The sequence below is a fragment of the Dermacentor albipictus genome, chromosome 6 (genome assembly GCF_038994185.2).
Source record: "Dermacentor albipictus isolate Rhodes 1998 colony chromosome 6, USDA_Dalb.pri_finalv2, whole genome shotgun sequence".
Classification (NCBI taxonomy): Eukaryota; Metazoa; Arthropoda; class Arachnida; order Ixodida; family Ixodidae; genus Dermacentor; species Dermacentor albipictus.
The window spans coordinates 97353390-97369937 of record NC_091826.1 but is presented as its reverse complement, the minus strand read 5'-3'; the positions used below and the strand labels follow the sequence as shown (position 1 = coordinate 97369937).

The 16548-nt window shown below is 48.8% G+C and overlaps 1 protein-coding gene across 4 annotated transcripts in view; it reads left to right on the top strand.

Annotated features, from left to right (window-relative positions):
• LOC135907506 (calcium-activated chloride channel regulator 1-like) overlaps positions 1-16548 on the top strand; it is a 157528-nt gene that overhangs the window by 129364 nt on the left and 11616 nt on the right. For all 4 annotated transcript variants that reach the window (XM_070520905.1, XM_070520906.1, XM_070520904.1 and 1 more), the window contains one exon: positions 504-774. In XM_070520905.1, the coding sequence (XP_070377006.1) occupies positions 504-774 (271 nt within the window). The remainder of the gene's footprint in view (positions 1-503; positions 775-16548) is intronic.

Genomic DNA, 16548 nt, shown 5'->3' with positions numbered 1-16548 from the left:
CCCGCCTTCACAAATATCACGGTTCATCCCGGAACAAAGGCGGTGTCCCACGTTGGGCACCACTGTGGAAACGGCATGGTCCCCCCAATCACACCAGTAAACCCTCGTCCTGGCCGGCCGCGTGCAAGAGTGCCCAGCCGAGCCTCGAGTCACTGCTCGCACACACAAGTCGCTTTGTCCTCCACTTCTTGAGATTATACATATAAATTCATGAAAAGCTCTGTAGGTTTCCGTGCATAGGTAGTTGAAGAAACGAAGGGGCGCACCTACAAAAATTGCATGTTAAATAATTAAACTTTTTGACCGTGGCATGGCCAAAACGTTGAATTATTAAACAGGCAATTTTCGTAAGTGCGCCACTTCATTTCTTCAACTATATATATATTGAGTTCGCGAATAGCGCAAGGCAGCAACGCTTTGTTCTACCTATTTCTTTTACTAATAAATTGATTGGATGATTGACTGCATAATTTATTGACTCATCGATTGATCTACTTTTTAAGCCGGGTACGTGGACGCTTCAAGTGGAGTGTTCAACGAAGGTTCGAGTCGTTATCAGCATGGTGGTCAAGTCCCAAATCAGAGATCTCAACAATGAGCCGATAGTGGCTTTGGCTGGCGTGGTGGAGAGCAACGTCAGCAAACCAGAGGACGCAATCATATTCGTTGATTTGGGCAAAGCAGGCCACGTTGTCCTGGATGCAGACGTGATGGCGGTGGTCCGCAACCCGCAGCGACTAAGTTGCCCTGTCCGCCTGCTTGACAACGGCGAAGGTAAGGACATGTCGGCAATTGCTTGCTCTGTTTAAACTCGACGGATAGCGTGACGCATTTTAAACGTGACTAGGCTATTATAAATGTGGTCCAGTAAATGTACAAGAAAAAAATAGTGCCGATAAAAAGCTACCAGTCTTCATATAATGAAAGGAGGACGTGTATGTAGGTACCCATTCACATACTTGCAGCGCCCCTAGAAATTTTCGGCACTAATCGACGCGAGTACCGGACAACTTTGATTCTGCTAAACGAGAGGATCAACGCATCCAGTAGAGTGCTATCTTGCATTTAATGTCTCGCAGACCCGGCACCCGATAAGGGGTTATCGCTCTTTAGCGCCTTATCCCTCCACGTCGAAGCATTATCAAGCGTGACCAAACTTACTACGCTGGCAGCTCCGTATGGCACCACAACGCAGACCGTATCTTGAAAGCAATCCGCGATGCCGACAGGGAGTTCCGACTGCTGATAGCTTGGCGCACTGCGTTCCCGCTGCTGGGTTAACGTTGAAGAGATACGCGCTGGTTCGTATCTCGAAAGCGATCGGCGAAACAGGCCGCGCGCAGCATGTGCTGAGAGCTCGGTGACCGATGCATTTTCGCCGCTCCGTTCGCTTTAAAACCACAGGCAGCACGAAGTCCCTCGCTGCTGCGGGCTCTTGGTTGAAAGTAATCGTCTTGCATGGTGGATGCCGGTGCGGACAGTTTTCTCGCTGGTTAAGCATAGCAATGTTTATGCGTTTGAGATGAACACCTTTGTACTCAGATTAAGGTGCCTGTTAAGAGCCTCTGTGGCAAAAAAAAAATTGCCCAGTATGGTGCATATCATATTCGGATCCTGGTTGAAGCACGTACCTCCGAAGAGCAATTTTATAGATCACGCGGATTGTGCTGGGCGGCAACCTTTACGAAGTCAACTCTTACGTTGCGGCACCGGACGGAGTGGCCCGGGGCGTCATACATGGAATCGACCCGGATACCGCGCCCGAGGAGCTTATGACTCACCTAAGGGTTAGGACCCAAGGCGTGGAAATCGTGCAGGCCCGCATGCTGGGAAAGACCAAGACAGCCTTGATCACGTTCAGCTCTCACGTAGTTCCACGATACGTCTACTACTACGGAGGGGAGACCGAGTGCCACGCCTACAAGCCCACAAAACAAATCTGCTATGTGTGCCAGCGCATGGGACACCGATCGGACGTTTGTCCTACCCCGAACGTCAAGATCTGTCTCGCTTGCGGGACGCGTGACCCGACGGACGGCCACGAGTGCTCGCTCAAGTGCGCCGTCTGCGGCGAAGCCCACGCCACGGGGTCTCGCGAGTGCAAGCAAAAGCTAAAAAACAAGAGCACTACCACCAAGAAGCATCCTCCACCCGGAAGGAGGAAGGAAGACGACGACAATGATGGAGGAAGGCCAAGGCGAAGCGGCCTACGGTGGTTCAGCTCGGAACCCTCGGCGAGCCGCTCGAGGTCCCGGGCCCAGTCCAGGTCAATGTCCCGGTCTCGGTTCCGGTCCCGGTCTCGGTCCCGGTCCCGATGCCGGTCCCAGTCCAGGTCCAGGTCCCGATTCCGCTCGGAGTGGCCAAAGCTAGGAGAGAAGCAAGGGCAGCGGCAGCCTTCTACCTCGACATCCACGTCTAAACAGAAGAACCAAGCCAACAACAACAAAATGAGCCGGAATCAGTCTAGTACCTCCTCCGCTCAAAATACCAGTGAAAAAAGTAAATGCTCCCCAGAATGTACGCGCATCAGGGAAGAAAATAAAAAACTGAAGGCTCAGGTTAACGACCTAAACCAACGCATGCAACGCTTAGAAGCGTTGCTAAGCAAAACCAGCAACAACACACAGGCAGGGTCGCAAAGCGGAACGATAGGCCACGAGCCCGCCGTCTCCATTCCTCCCCCCTCAAGAACCACCACGCCCTCATCGCTCCCCTGTGCGGCCTCGGCAGCGGCAGTCCAGTCAAGTGTAGTCACCCTCGAAGTTATTTATGCTACGATACAACAGATGCTTCCCCAGATAGGCGAATTAAACAATAAAGTCAAGGAGAACACACTAAGCCATGAAGACCTCGAAAGAAGAATACGCAACGTTGAGTTTGGCTCGCGCAAGCGGGTCGACGACGAGATCAGCAACCCACGCATCAAGGCGTACAGGCGCATAAATTACACGGGTGACGTCAGGGACGCCGACAACTGCGACGGTGGTGGCATGAACGTCAGCAATGGCTAACACCACACGCAGCGCGCCCGAACACCTCGAGATCTGGCAGTGGAATTGTCGCTCTTTGAACAAGAAGGCAAGTTACTCCAACTCTTCATCCAAAATCACCTATACCCCCCCGACGTCATCTGCCTTCAGGAGGTCGGGAACCAGCCGATCAGGCTACGGGTTTACTACGTAATTAAACACGCGGGATCACCGAAAGTCGCTGTTTTAGTGCACAAAACTGTGACGGCCGTGGGACAACATTATCAACATCATGACATTAATCACGTGCTAGTGGAAGTCCTCCCGCAGAAGAGGGGTAGACGTAGCACTTTCATCCTGAATTTGTACAGTCCGCCGAGGGCTCAGAAAGACGACTTCCGCAACATCATTTACGACAGCGTGAGAGCCGCTGGCTGCAACCAGCTGGTAGTTGTGGGAGACATGAACGCTAGACACACGACTTGGGGCTACCAACAAGACACGCAAAAGGGAAGGTCGCTCCTCGATGCGGTTGACCAAATGGGCCTCGAATTGATAACCAACCTCCTCCAACCAACCCGAGTAGGCAACAGTGTAAGTCGAGACACGTTTCCGGACCTGTCATTTGTCAAAAACGTAAGGGAATACTCATGGGCGCACCTGGGCGAAACATTGGGCAGCGATCACTATATCCTCAGCATCTCGGTATCCACGCCGAAACTCAAGAGAACAATTGGCGAAATTAGGCTTACGGACTGGGAGGCATTCAGGCAGTACCCCCCGCCCGAAAACGGTTTAACAGACATAGCGGAATGGATGCAGCACCTCCGGGACGCCCACATCCAAACCACTAAAACCATCCAGCGCACGGTCGAGACGCCCGAAGTCGACCGCCCGCTCTTACACCTGTGGGAAGCCCGTGAGGGCCTCCTCAAACGGTGGAAGCGACAGGGGTTAAACCGGAAGCTACGTCTTCGAATCGAGAAAATAACAGACGAAGCTAGAAATTACGCAAATGAGCTGACGCAGCAAAATTGGGTACAGTTTTGCACCTCGCTCAAGGGTACCCTGAGTACGGCGCAGACGTGGGCCATCCTACGCTGCCTGATCGAGCCCGACAAGGCGAAATCGACAACTAGTCGGACGCTTCTAGAAATCGCTCACAAGTTCCCCGGAAACGACCAGGATTTGATTGACACCCTAAAAACCAGGTACCTGGGTAGCTACCCCATACAACCCTGCCTCCTAAAATATGAAGGAGAACCAAGACCAGAACTGGACGCTCCCATCACGGCGGAAGAGGTGTATGCCGCGGCACGAACCTCCCAGCGCAACACAGCTCCCAGAGTTGACAAAATCACCAATGCCATGATTAGAAACCTGAGCCCGATGCACATCCAGGACTTGACCGAATACCTAAACGAGGAACTCTGGAGCAAGGGCCACGTACCAAACGGGTGGAAACACGCGGAAATCGTGACCATTCCCAAACCCGGCAAGAAGCCCGCGAACGACGCCCTGCGTCCCATCTCGCTGACTTCGTGCCTCGGCAAGCTGTACGAGAGGGTCATCGAAACCCGCCTCCAACATTACATAGAGGACGGTGACCTCTTCCCGCACACCATGCTTGGCTTCAGGCCGGGACTTTCGGCTCAAGATGCGTTCCTAATCCTAAGGGAAGAAGTTCTCAAGGGCATCCTGAAGGGAGGAGAACACCTCCTGCTCGCACTCGACCTAAAAGGGGCCTTCGATAACATCTCCCACGAGGCCACTCTCAAGGGACTAAACGACATCAGCTGCGGGGAGCGCATCTTTAGTCACGTTAAATCGTTCCTGACGGGCCGGACGGCAACCATCGCAATAGGCAAGACTCGATCGGATACGATCGACGTGCCGAACAAAGGAACACCGCAGGGGGCAATAATCTCCCCGATTCTCTTCAATGTCTCGATGCTAGCGCTGACCAAAGTGCTGCGGAAGATCCCCGACCTAGGTTACGCCCTGTACGCAGACGACATCACGCTCTGGGCCACCAAAGGCTCTCTAGCGCAAAAAGAGGCGACCCTTCAAGAGGCCGCGACGGCCGTGGAGAGATTTGCGGCAGCGATCGGGATGCGTTGTGCGCCCGAAAAGTCCGAGGTGATCCGGGTGCACGGAGGAGGAATCTACAAGTCCCCCTGCCCTATCGACCTCTATCTTGAGGGCCAGAAGATAACGGAAGGCGATAAGACTAGGATTCTGGGTTTTTGGGTCCAGAGGAACCTGAAAGCCTCCCACACCATCCAAACCCTAAGGTCGGCCACCAACCAGATCTCGCGGATTATAAAACGAATTACAAGAAGCCGCAAGGGCATGCGAGAAGAGGACACGATTCGCCTCGTCCAGGCTCTGGTGATCAGCAGAATAACGTATAGCATGCCGTATCACTATCACTCGCTAAACAAACGCGACCAAGAACAAGTCGATTCCATTATCAGAGGCGCGTACAAAACGGCCCTGGGTCTCCCTGTCACCACCTCAAACGAGAAGTTAGCGGCCCTCGGGATCCACAACACCTTCGCTGAGCTGTCGGACGCGGTTATGGCTTCGCAAAAGGCCAGACTACAGAACACGGCGGCGGGCAGAGCCATCCTCCACCGGACCGGAACGGCAACGGAGCTCCGTGCCCTTGATGGGCAACGATCACTCCCGCCTGAGGTCAGAGGCAAGATCAAGGCGAATCCGATACCGAAGCACATGAGTCATGAACTCCATAAAGGACGACGCAAGGCTCGCGTCGACAGACAGCGCCCACAATTCAAGGGTGACCCGTACGGGCCGTACGTGGACGTGGCGGCGTACCCAGTGGGGGGCCTCTTCGCGGTAGCCGCCGTGAACGGGAGAGACAACTCCTTGACTCTCGCGGCCTCCGTGAGGGCAGAGACCCCAGCTGCGGCTGAGACCATAGCCGCGGCGCTAGTAATAAAGCAAGAAGACAGGGTAGGCAGGGAAGTCCATGTCGGTACCGACTCGCAACAGGCCTGCCGTAACTTTACGAACGGACGAACACCGCTGCTGGCGGCTCAGATTCTAGGCCCGAGGCTGCAAGAATACCATAAAATCACGTGGACGCCGGGTCACGCGGGTCTGGAGGGGAACGAAAGGGCGAACGCCCTAGCTTGAGCGCTAATCAACCGAGCGGGGCAAGACCAATCGTCTCATCAATCCCCAACCTTTACCTTCATGCCCCTGCCATCCAATTATTGCGACCGACTGGAGATCCAGCGACTCAACCGCAGGATTTATCCCCCGCCTCACAAAAAGCTCAGCACTGAAGATGCCGTAGCTCTCCGACTTATACAGACCAACGCATTTCCAAACCTACACAGATACAGTAAAATATTCCCACATACATATCGCGGCATCTGCCCCTGGTGCGGCGACACACGCCCTACGCTCTTTCACATCTCGTGGGGGTGCGAGGGCAAACCTCAACACTTAAAGACGCCTAGCACGTCATTTGAGCGGTGGGAGGTACAACTGACCGGCGATACCCTGGCGGGACAAGAAGCTCTCGTCCAGAGAGTACGTCGAGCAGCCATGGCCAGTGGAGTCCTGGAATGAGGACCCCACCCACTCGACCTAAAGAACAACCACCTCGGTGGTCCGAATAAATGTTTTTTTCTCTCTCTCTCTTGTTCATAAGGTCTCACACGTTTACCGAAAAATTTTGATTAGGCCACTTTTTATTGTAATTTCTGTATCGAAAGAAAACATCCCAGGTCCTGTGATTCATTTTTAGTGATTCCTATCTTTTTTTTTCACGAGCGCAGCATTCAATACTAATTACAGTGAAAGCTCGTTAATTCGAACTTCAATAACTCGAATTTATGGATAATTCGAACTGTACAATTTGGTCCGGCCAAGCTCCACAGAAGTCTATGTATAAAAAAGTCCGCTAATTCGAACGCGAGAAGGTTCCCTCACGGATAATTCGAACTACGCTCGCCTGGCACACGGCCAGAGAAACGCGCCTACTGCCTACACACAAGGCTGTATTGCCTCCGAAACGGAGAGAACGGCGACAGAAGGCAAAATCGGAAAAAAATCTAACCGACGCGGGGTCAGCCAGAAGGCAGCGGCGGCTGCCGCCCCTCTGTTCCACGTAGCCTCCGAGACTTCTTGCCCGTTGCGAATCTCGGAGGCTTTGCAAATCTTGCACAGCTGCTAATGTTGTGCGGAGATGGCACGGGAAGCGCCAAAACACAGCGAATCAAGTACGTCGCAGCTGCGCTTGCAATCAAGAACAAACGAATCAGGGCCTTCACTACCTTCAGATGTTCAGCGTCTTTGTCTCGGCAGTCTTCATCGGTTGTGCACCTTTGTTTTCAGCTTAGGAGGTATCGGCCGTCGCGATTCATTGTGAGGTGTTAAGCCTCGGCTGACGTTCGTTTCGGTGGACATCGGTGGTGTGGCACAGTCGGACCCAGAGCTTCGACTTGAACATGGCGTGTGCCCGCGGCACACGCCATCACTTTCTGACACGCCAAATTTCTGACATGCCCTACTGCTTCCAAATCGCAGTGTACTGTTGCTCTCGTTCACTTTCGTTAGTTCGAACTTTCGTTAATTCGAACTGAAGCGGCTTCCCCTTGCGGTTCGAATTAACGAGCTTTTACTGTACCATAAAATAGCTTCAGTGTAATACGATGTCAACGTATAAATATTATACCAACGCTAAACATGAGACATATGAGACATGAGACAGGCCATCCGAACTCCGTAATCCCACCACAAGCCCGCACCACTACGTTCCTGCAGTCATTCTTCGTCCGAACTGCCCGAGACTGGAATGGCCTTCCCAGACAAACTGCACTCATCCGCGATACAGCACGCTTTCGATCTGCCATTGAGTGTTCCGACTCATCCTTCTAATTTCCACATCATCAATCCCGCCTTTTACAATGCCCACCCCTCATGTAATGTCCTATTTCGGACCCTTGAGGTATTAATAAATAAATAAAAAAAAAATATAGTTGATGCCTCTTGCAAGGCATAGAGAACAGTACCACTCTACGTTAGATAAAAATTAGTGCTAATTTCCCGTGTGGGAAAATTAATTTAAAATCACATCTCAGATTCACCAAAGCCGCTTCTGCAAGAGAACGTCTATAATGAGCGGATATTGACAAATCATTTTTGCTACAGTTTTTAGCTAGCTTCTGCACCCCAATTTGTGCCTTAATTTTCATAATTTCTCTGGTGCACTTCATGAAGCGATGTTGCAACAAATCTGTCTTAATGTCGAAAGCGATGAGATTAGTGTGGCTAGTGCTATTGAGATTCAATCTTTCTGCTTTATTAGCTGTAAGTATATACGGAACATGTTATACAGTATGAGGGATAATGGTTTGAAACTTCAGCTGTGCCTTTGGTTTCTAGGTACATGAGAATTTGTAACAATGCATTCATTGCGAATACAAGAAGAAACAAGAAATGTTACATATGTTTAACAATCCTGAAGCAATAAAATATAAGACGACAAATTATATTATAAGAACTGTTTCTATTGAGCAACCACAGGATATGGGCAAAAATATGCATCGGAGTAAGGATACAGCTTACAAAATTTGAAAATTAAATTCTTCGTGTACGAATGTACAATGGTAATGCTGGGGATTATAACATTGGCTTGTATAATACTCAACACTATCATACGAGCAAAAGCAGAAGTTTTTTTCCGGCAGTTCTTGCGTGATTGTAAGAGAAAATTGTCATTATGGAATGAAAATCTGGTACTGCTGCGGTTGGTGAGAATATTTCTGCCAATGAAGTAATGTAGACCTGTATTTGTAAGCGGGCGATAAATACCGACTCTGTGGTTGTACAAGGTAATTTTAATTATTGGGAGACGCTTTAATGGCGAGAAGACCATGCGCGTTGTGAGCCTCCGACCGAATGACACGAAACACGTTGTTTGTACGTAGTACAGATACTCTATACGTGATATATAGGCCCGTACTGAGACTACAATGTCCATCGGTGGTACAAAAGTTGTTTCAAATTTTGGGAAACTAGATTGCCTTACGACGCGGGGAGTGCGGATCTTTCACAAGATCTGGTGATTGCCATAGCACTGTTTGATTAATTTTCAATTAAGGAATATCGAAGTCGTGCTAAATTTTATGCTCTTTGTCTAAGTGGACTAGTATGCTTTATTTTTTTTTACCTTAGATTTCCGCAGGGTTCAAGAACTTGGCAAAATCACAATCGAAATTTACTTATTCCGGTCAACGTCCAGGGACATAAATCCCACTTATGCTTTCTGTTTTGTGATTGTGGGTGCCACTGCTCTCCTGAACATTAGCTTATACGCAGGGCTACAGTGCTATCTTCAAAACCATTTCAGTTGTCCTGGCTGCTAGCCTTGTTTTCTACGCAATAACTTGTCATTAAAAAACACAATACCTAATATCTTCCTATACCAACGCAGATACCCCATCAATTGCATAATTCTTTTATTAGACGCATATTTTCATGCCCACACAAAAGTTTGAGGTTTGGCGCATGTGCTTGCTCGGTCTTTTGCCAAGTACGGTGTAGCTTTCAACTATTTCCAGAGGCCGTCCTCTATAGCTGGCGAGCCATCGCTGGATACTGTGTCATAGCAAAGGGGGCCTATATCAGAGAGTATATATTGCATGATATCGTAGGTAGAGTGTTCGGGGACTCTTCTTCTTGCATTATTCTTTGGACTACAGGCAATCGCAATAGTACAAAATGTTGGAGAGAATACTCAGTTGCGTAGCAATCTATTACCAGCTTCGCTAAACCTTTGCTACTCTGATGCCTTTATGACGCATAGTTCTTCATAAATGTATTCTTGGTAAAAAAAGAACGTTGCAGAAAATACCACCGTGAAGCAACGAGAAGATTGGAAACGTATTACGTTACTGCATGACATAGGGTACCTATTTTCTCATACCACAGATCGCTTACACTCGTCTTCGACTGTTGCGTTCAAGCTCACCAGAGAATGCTCTAAGAACATGCTGGGATGGCCTAAATGGTGTCACGACAGCTCAAGAAGCAACAGCTGCTGAGCAGAAGACATAGTGGTCAAGCAGTTACAACGCGTCTGCAAACACTAACGCTATGAGGAGTACCGCTAGTTGGGTTGAAGGCATCGAAGCTCTAAGAACATGCTGGGATGGCCTAAATGGTGTCACGACAGCTCAAGAAGGCCATCCCAGCATGCTCAAGAAGGCCATCCCAGCATGCTCTAAGAACATGCTGGGATGGCCTAAATGGTGTCACGACAGCTCAAGAAGCAACAGCTGCTGAGCAGAAGACATAGTGGTCAAGCAGTTACAACGCGTCTGCAAACACTAACGCTATGAGGAGTACCGCTAGTTGGGTTGAAGGCATCGAAGCTCAGTGATTATTAAGACTACAGGGAAACCCTTGATGTTTGCCAGCACCCAATAAATGTATTTCTTAGCTTTTGCTTGACGTATATTACCGTGCTATTACCATGTTACTGCTTTGGGAGTGACATTGCCAGTCCAGGAAAATTTCCACTACCGGCATTGCCGTGTTGTATGTTAGAGAAAAAATCGCTGCTTACGTAATACGCAGTTTCTGGTGCCGTCTGATTCTTCACCGTGAACACAGCATTGCAGTATATGCATATATGTATGGTATATGCAAAAAGCAATAACAGCTGACAGGATTTCATCACGGTGCCGGCCTCCCAGCACAGAACTTTAGTGCTCTAACCATTAGGCTTCAGGCACATGCCTCATGGGTCGGAGTGGATTGGTTGTATAATGTTATGGCTGAAAATGAAGGAAATATCGCAGTATTCATTGATGGCACCCCTGGTCCTGGGTATATTTGGCTTCTGCTGCTTGGCGAGCTTGTTCTTCTGGTGTTTTAGTTCTTTCGTCGTTGCTAACTAGACGTCACGCCATTTCAGTTGTCTCGTTGCTGGTGGTTGTGAACGTTATGAATTGCAAAAGAGCAACGGCTGGCTGTATGCCTTCTACTTTACTTTCTTCGTGTTATGTTCTTTCCACATTTGGTTTCGTGGAGAATTGATCTTGTGGTGCTTGTTGTTTTTGTTGTGGTAATTACTGAGTCTGCTGTTGTGCCTCCTGGTAAGTCATCATTACCGTGTTGCTGAAGTAGTCAAACATCTGCTGTAGAATAGCAAGCTTCTTGTCTATTATCTGCTCTAACGTGAAGGGGTTGCATTGTTTAGTTGACTGCTAGCACAGAGAACTGCCGTTTGGTGCTACAAGACGTTTAGAATCGCTGTATTCGGTGATTCTCCAGCTTCGTCAGCCGTCATTGAAGGTCGGCGCCCTCCGCTTTCATTATCTTAAGTGTACACGCCAGCTGCTGGTATTTGTAACAGTCTAGTTTAATTTGCTTTTGTGTGGGTGATGGATAGTGAGGGTTTAGGAGCAGTGGGAGTACCGGAAGGAAAGAGCAGCGCTGTCCATGTTACCGTGCTATGCGGACTTTTCTTTTATTTAGTGCATTACCATACTTATGGTAATTCACCCAATTTCCGCTGGCTATCTATCTATCTATCTATCTATCTATCTATCTATCTATCTATCTATCTATCTATCTATCTATCTATCTATCTATCTATCTATCTATCTATCTATCTATCTATCTATCTATCTATCTATCTATCTATCTATCTATCTATCTATCTATCTATCTATCTATCTATCTATCTATCTATCTATCTATCTATCTATCTATCTATCTATCTATCTATCTATCTATCTATCTATCTATCTATCTATCTGCCAACCTACCTACCTACCTACCTATGTTGGTATTTAGGTACGTTTGTATCGACCCGTTTTTGCGCCTACCTGGGTCACAGGGTAGTCAGTGGTCGAATCAAAAGCGCATCGAGCTGCTTTCTTTAGGTAACAATGTTCGGAAGCAGCCATCACGCGAACTTCCGTCACTTGTGTCTGTCACCAAAGTGCACATACGCGCCGCTCTTCAACGAACCTCTTTCATACCGACGTGGATCATTATAAACGAGGGACTTCTTAGGTAGCATCGTTTGAAAAAATCACGGCTATCTCGTATTCGAAAATAGATGTAAGTATGAAAATGCCCACCAGTAAAGCAGATTGCTTGGATAGGATTTTGTGATATTAGCTACAATTTTTGTATGCATATAGTGGGTGTTCGTAACGGCACATTCCATCACACCACACATCAGCTGAGGAAACGGTTTCGAGCTGAATCTCACTGCAAGCGTGGTTTCGGCCAAAGAGCCGTCCGCGGCGCACAGGACGCTGCCGGCTTGGCCACGTAGCGTGGCGCCATCTCTGGAGCCGGCGCAAAACCCGCGCGGCTGAACTCATGGAGCACTGGCGTTGAACAGCAACCCTCTCTGAGCGCCAAAAGATCACAATCAATTGTATGGGGTCCTGTATCTGCCTTTTGAACGTCGCTTCTCGAAATGAATAAAACTTCCACCTACAAGAAGTTACAGCTTGAATGATATTGTGAACAAATACTAGAAAGAGCTCGCATGCAATAATATTTTTCATGTGATTGGGAATTATCAGCGTATGCAATGCGGTCCCGTACAGAGGGTTGGGGTCAGATACGGTTATTAACGCGAGAGCGTTAGGGGTTGTGTCACAGAACCTTCGGCAACGGCGTCAGGCGTCCATCATCGTATCGGCAAAAAATCACTCTGATCAACGCAGATCCTCTGTGAAGCACAACGAAGCTACATAACTGATTGAATTTCACGCAGTAAAATGGGTCTTAAAAATGGTAACGTACTACTTTAAACTTACAGGCATGGTAGCATCGGATTCTAAAATGCACATGCGAGAAAACAATTCTGTTACGCAGAAACTCCAACACGTACCCCCTTAACGTGACAGCGTTTTCCAGCTGCCACTCGACGTCTGTCTTAGTAAGAGCGGCTCAATCCCCTCGGTCCCTTGCACACCATCAAAAAGAACCACAAATTTAGCCGTAGTGCATAGTTTTCGCCGTCAGCGTTACCCAGTGGACATTAACGTTACATAAGCTGCAGGTGCCGGAAAGCGGGAGAAGCACTCAGGGATCTTTGAATGCTGTCGCGTTCCACTCTTAAAGGTGCAGGTTGTGTAGTCGAAATTTTTTCTTAAATTTTGACTGATTGCCAGGATGATCGTGATTTCTTTTAGCAACGATATCCGGATATTCTCGTCTCAGTATAACGGTTCTAGCTTTTGGCTCAAGGTCACTTGATGTTCGCCGACAACTGAAGATAAAAGATTTCATGCTTAAAGCTTACGCCGACTTCGAGTACTGGGTATGTGTCACTTGATCTTTTCTGTCCTCCATCGAACCACTTTGATGCCTACTTGAGTCACTGGGTATATGCCAGAAGGTGTGTGGCGCTCTTTATTGAACGTCTTTGACGCCAACACATGTAACTAGGCACAGGGAATGTGGCACTCTATAGGATCAAGAAGGCTCCTAATATCTCCGATGCTTAGTGGAATTAACTCAACGCCACAAGGATTGCTCAAGAACAAGAACATGGCGCACTAAAAGGCTGCACCACAAATGCTGTGGTTATGGCCTACGTTTCACTGAACGCCTTTCACGCCAACGCTTTCTCAAGCAGCGCTATGAATTTCACTAGGTATGTGCCATTCTTCAGTGAACTTCTTGCCAACTAGGGTCCCTGAGGACGGGCGACAGAGTGTGCGGCTAAACGAGGAAACTGTTCTCAGCTTTCGAAGGCACCGGAGCGCCACGCTTCTCGTCTCGAAGGCCACATGCGGACTTCTCCGCAGTGCAACTAAACGCGCAGCATGCCCAGAAAGCAATGCGAGAGTGGAGCACGATTGCCGCATCAAGAGTTTCTGTGCGTTCGCGCGTACAAACACGCCATGCACTTCGGAAGATCACGGCACAGGCTTCTCGGCAGCAGCACTAGATAAAGCCGAGTGTTCTCGGAGAAACGCGAAAGAGGGGTAGCGGTGGAGTGGCGCCTCGTACATAACTCTTTTCGACAGGGGAATCTGTTGTATTGTAAATTAATTCATTCTTAAAGTATAACCGCCCATAGCTATTCTCTGATTGGTTTCTGCCGCAAATTTTTCGTTTTTTCTACCCTTTCCTGCCAGCCACATGCTTCAGGACTGGTCCCAGGCAAAAGGCCAAGAGGGACACCAACCTAGAGCGAGAGGTTTGCGGGGCTCTGCTCCTCGATGTTTACGCCAATGTTTCCGCTTCCGAGCTAAACAAGCATCGACTTGCCGCCTGGACATCATACCCTTCTTGACCTCTCCCCTCTACTCGGGAGCTCCGATCGAGCTCCGCACAGCATACACCTGGTTTCACATGCGCGGAAGTGCTTAATCATGGCTTCTATCTCGTTCTGGCAGGCCTAAGCGTCCAGCGTGGGTTACACAACGGCACAGTGACCTGGCTCGTACCAGACGTATCACAATTGGCGGGTCGGGAGGGTAAATCCAAGATACCCCAATAGCCTAATAGTGAACACACCAAGTACCCGTCTTCTCTCTGGAAGTCTTGACCGTGGTTTCTGGCTTTCCAAGCATGCGGGCTCCCATGTTTACGCTCTGCGGGCGCACTCACGTGTGCCATCAGTTCAGTCAGAATGAGTACCGGCGACAAGGTTGTGTACTAGTCAGTGACAAACATCTTCGGAAGCGGCCACCTAGGCAGCCACGTCGTAGTTCTTGTCACCGAAGCGCAGTCTGGCAATGCCTAAAATAGCGGCGGCTTCGCAGATTAGCTATTATGAAGGTAAACCCGTTCCTGAGTCTTACATGTGAGTCATTCTCATTAGTCCTCTCGCAAGAATATGCGCTGGCCTTGGCCCGTTATATGCCGAGTATCTTCACCTCGAGTCCATTCTTTGGTCTGATCAATAAAGTCAATCTTATGTATAGGCGGTAACGTCTTCATGTCGAGGCTTAGGCACTCTGCCTCTCTCTGTAGTCTTCCTATGTAGGTTTCTCTAGGATATAAGTGGACAATGCAATTCAATGCAATTTGCGCACTTGTTTTGTTTGATCCTGGTCCGGGTTGCAGGATTCCGGTAAGTAGGGAGTCGCGAATCTTGTATGGTGCACCATGCACCTGTCTGTAGGGTCATCTCCTCCCCAGAACGTGCCTCATTTTTCTGCACAAGATGATATTTTTTTAAAAAAAAGATTACCGTGGTTTCGGTAGCGCTTCCGGCTGGTGGTGTAGCTCCACTTCTGGAAAACATGTATTTTTTCTTCAGTTTCTGTCAGTGCCCGATGTTTACCTCAGCATAACCTTGCTTAAACTTGGCGACGTCCACAGATCCCCATAGATGAGCGGCGGGAATCGCGTTAAGCTCATTTGCATTGTCTGCACATCAAAACTTCAAAGAGTGATAAAACCACATGGATAGCACCTACAGTACACAGTGGTATCAACGAACTGTTCTCAGTAGTATCCATGTTTTAGTACACCTTTTTTGTCTCGGTGAGTCGTTAATCTGGTCTGTTGGATCTCCAACACAGAGCCCACATGAAGCGTGTCCACTGCACGTGAACTGCACTCGCCGCGGTGGCGCAGTGGCATAAGCTTTGTGTTCCTATTGCCGCGGGCGCCGGATGAAATCCCGTCCATGGCGGCCGCATTTCGATGTGGGCGAAATGCTAAAAGAGCCGTGTGGCGTGCATTCGGGACGCGTAGGTAGTCAAAATTAATCCGTAGTCGCCCACGACTGACTGCCTTGTGTAATGTTATGATTTTGGCAATTTAATTTGTAACATCAAAGACGCCCCCCTGTAAAGCGTAATGGCATGACCTTGAAATCATCACGTATGCAGAAGTGAAAATGTTGAGGAGTTTTGCAAACGCCCATGGCTTGTCCTCTGTCTCTTCTCGTGCAACATTAATGTGGCACGCCTGCAACACCATTGCCGACGTTCTTCAACAATCATTGTCAGACTTTTCAATAGCTGGCAGGGCTTTGTTCCTTTGGCCCAGCAGGAGTTGAACTGCGTGATGCGTCGCTCCATGAAGTCGCACCCGCGTATGCTTTTGTATAGTATGCATAGGGCTAAAGATCAATGCTGAACTGTGCAGCCAAGTGGTTCTTCGCAAAAATTCTGCTACCAAGCCACTCTGGAGCTCCGGCGCTTACCGACAGACTACGATAGAAAGCTTTTCATATGTTTTGCTTCAACCTATATTTTGACGTCGTATATTTTTTAAAAATAATTTCCAAACAGTAATAGTTCTCTGGATGATGCAAGACCTTGCAATTATAGCTCATTTGTTCCAGTCATCGAGCGATGAGCGAGTGGCTCAGGACAGACGCTTTGCAACCAAAGCGATTATTTTCGTCGATATAATAGGCAACCGATCGCTTTCCGACCAACTTTGTCACGTGACCCTCACCCCCCCCCCCCCTATTCGCCAGTGTGAATGAGCCATTTTCAGCCTTTTGGATAGTGTATAATGATTGGGAACTGCTGCACTTATGCGGAAATATTTTGCTGCGGATGATTCTTTCGCGAAATCACAAAGCCATTCGAAGCCAGGG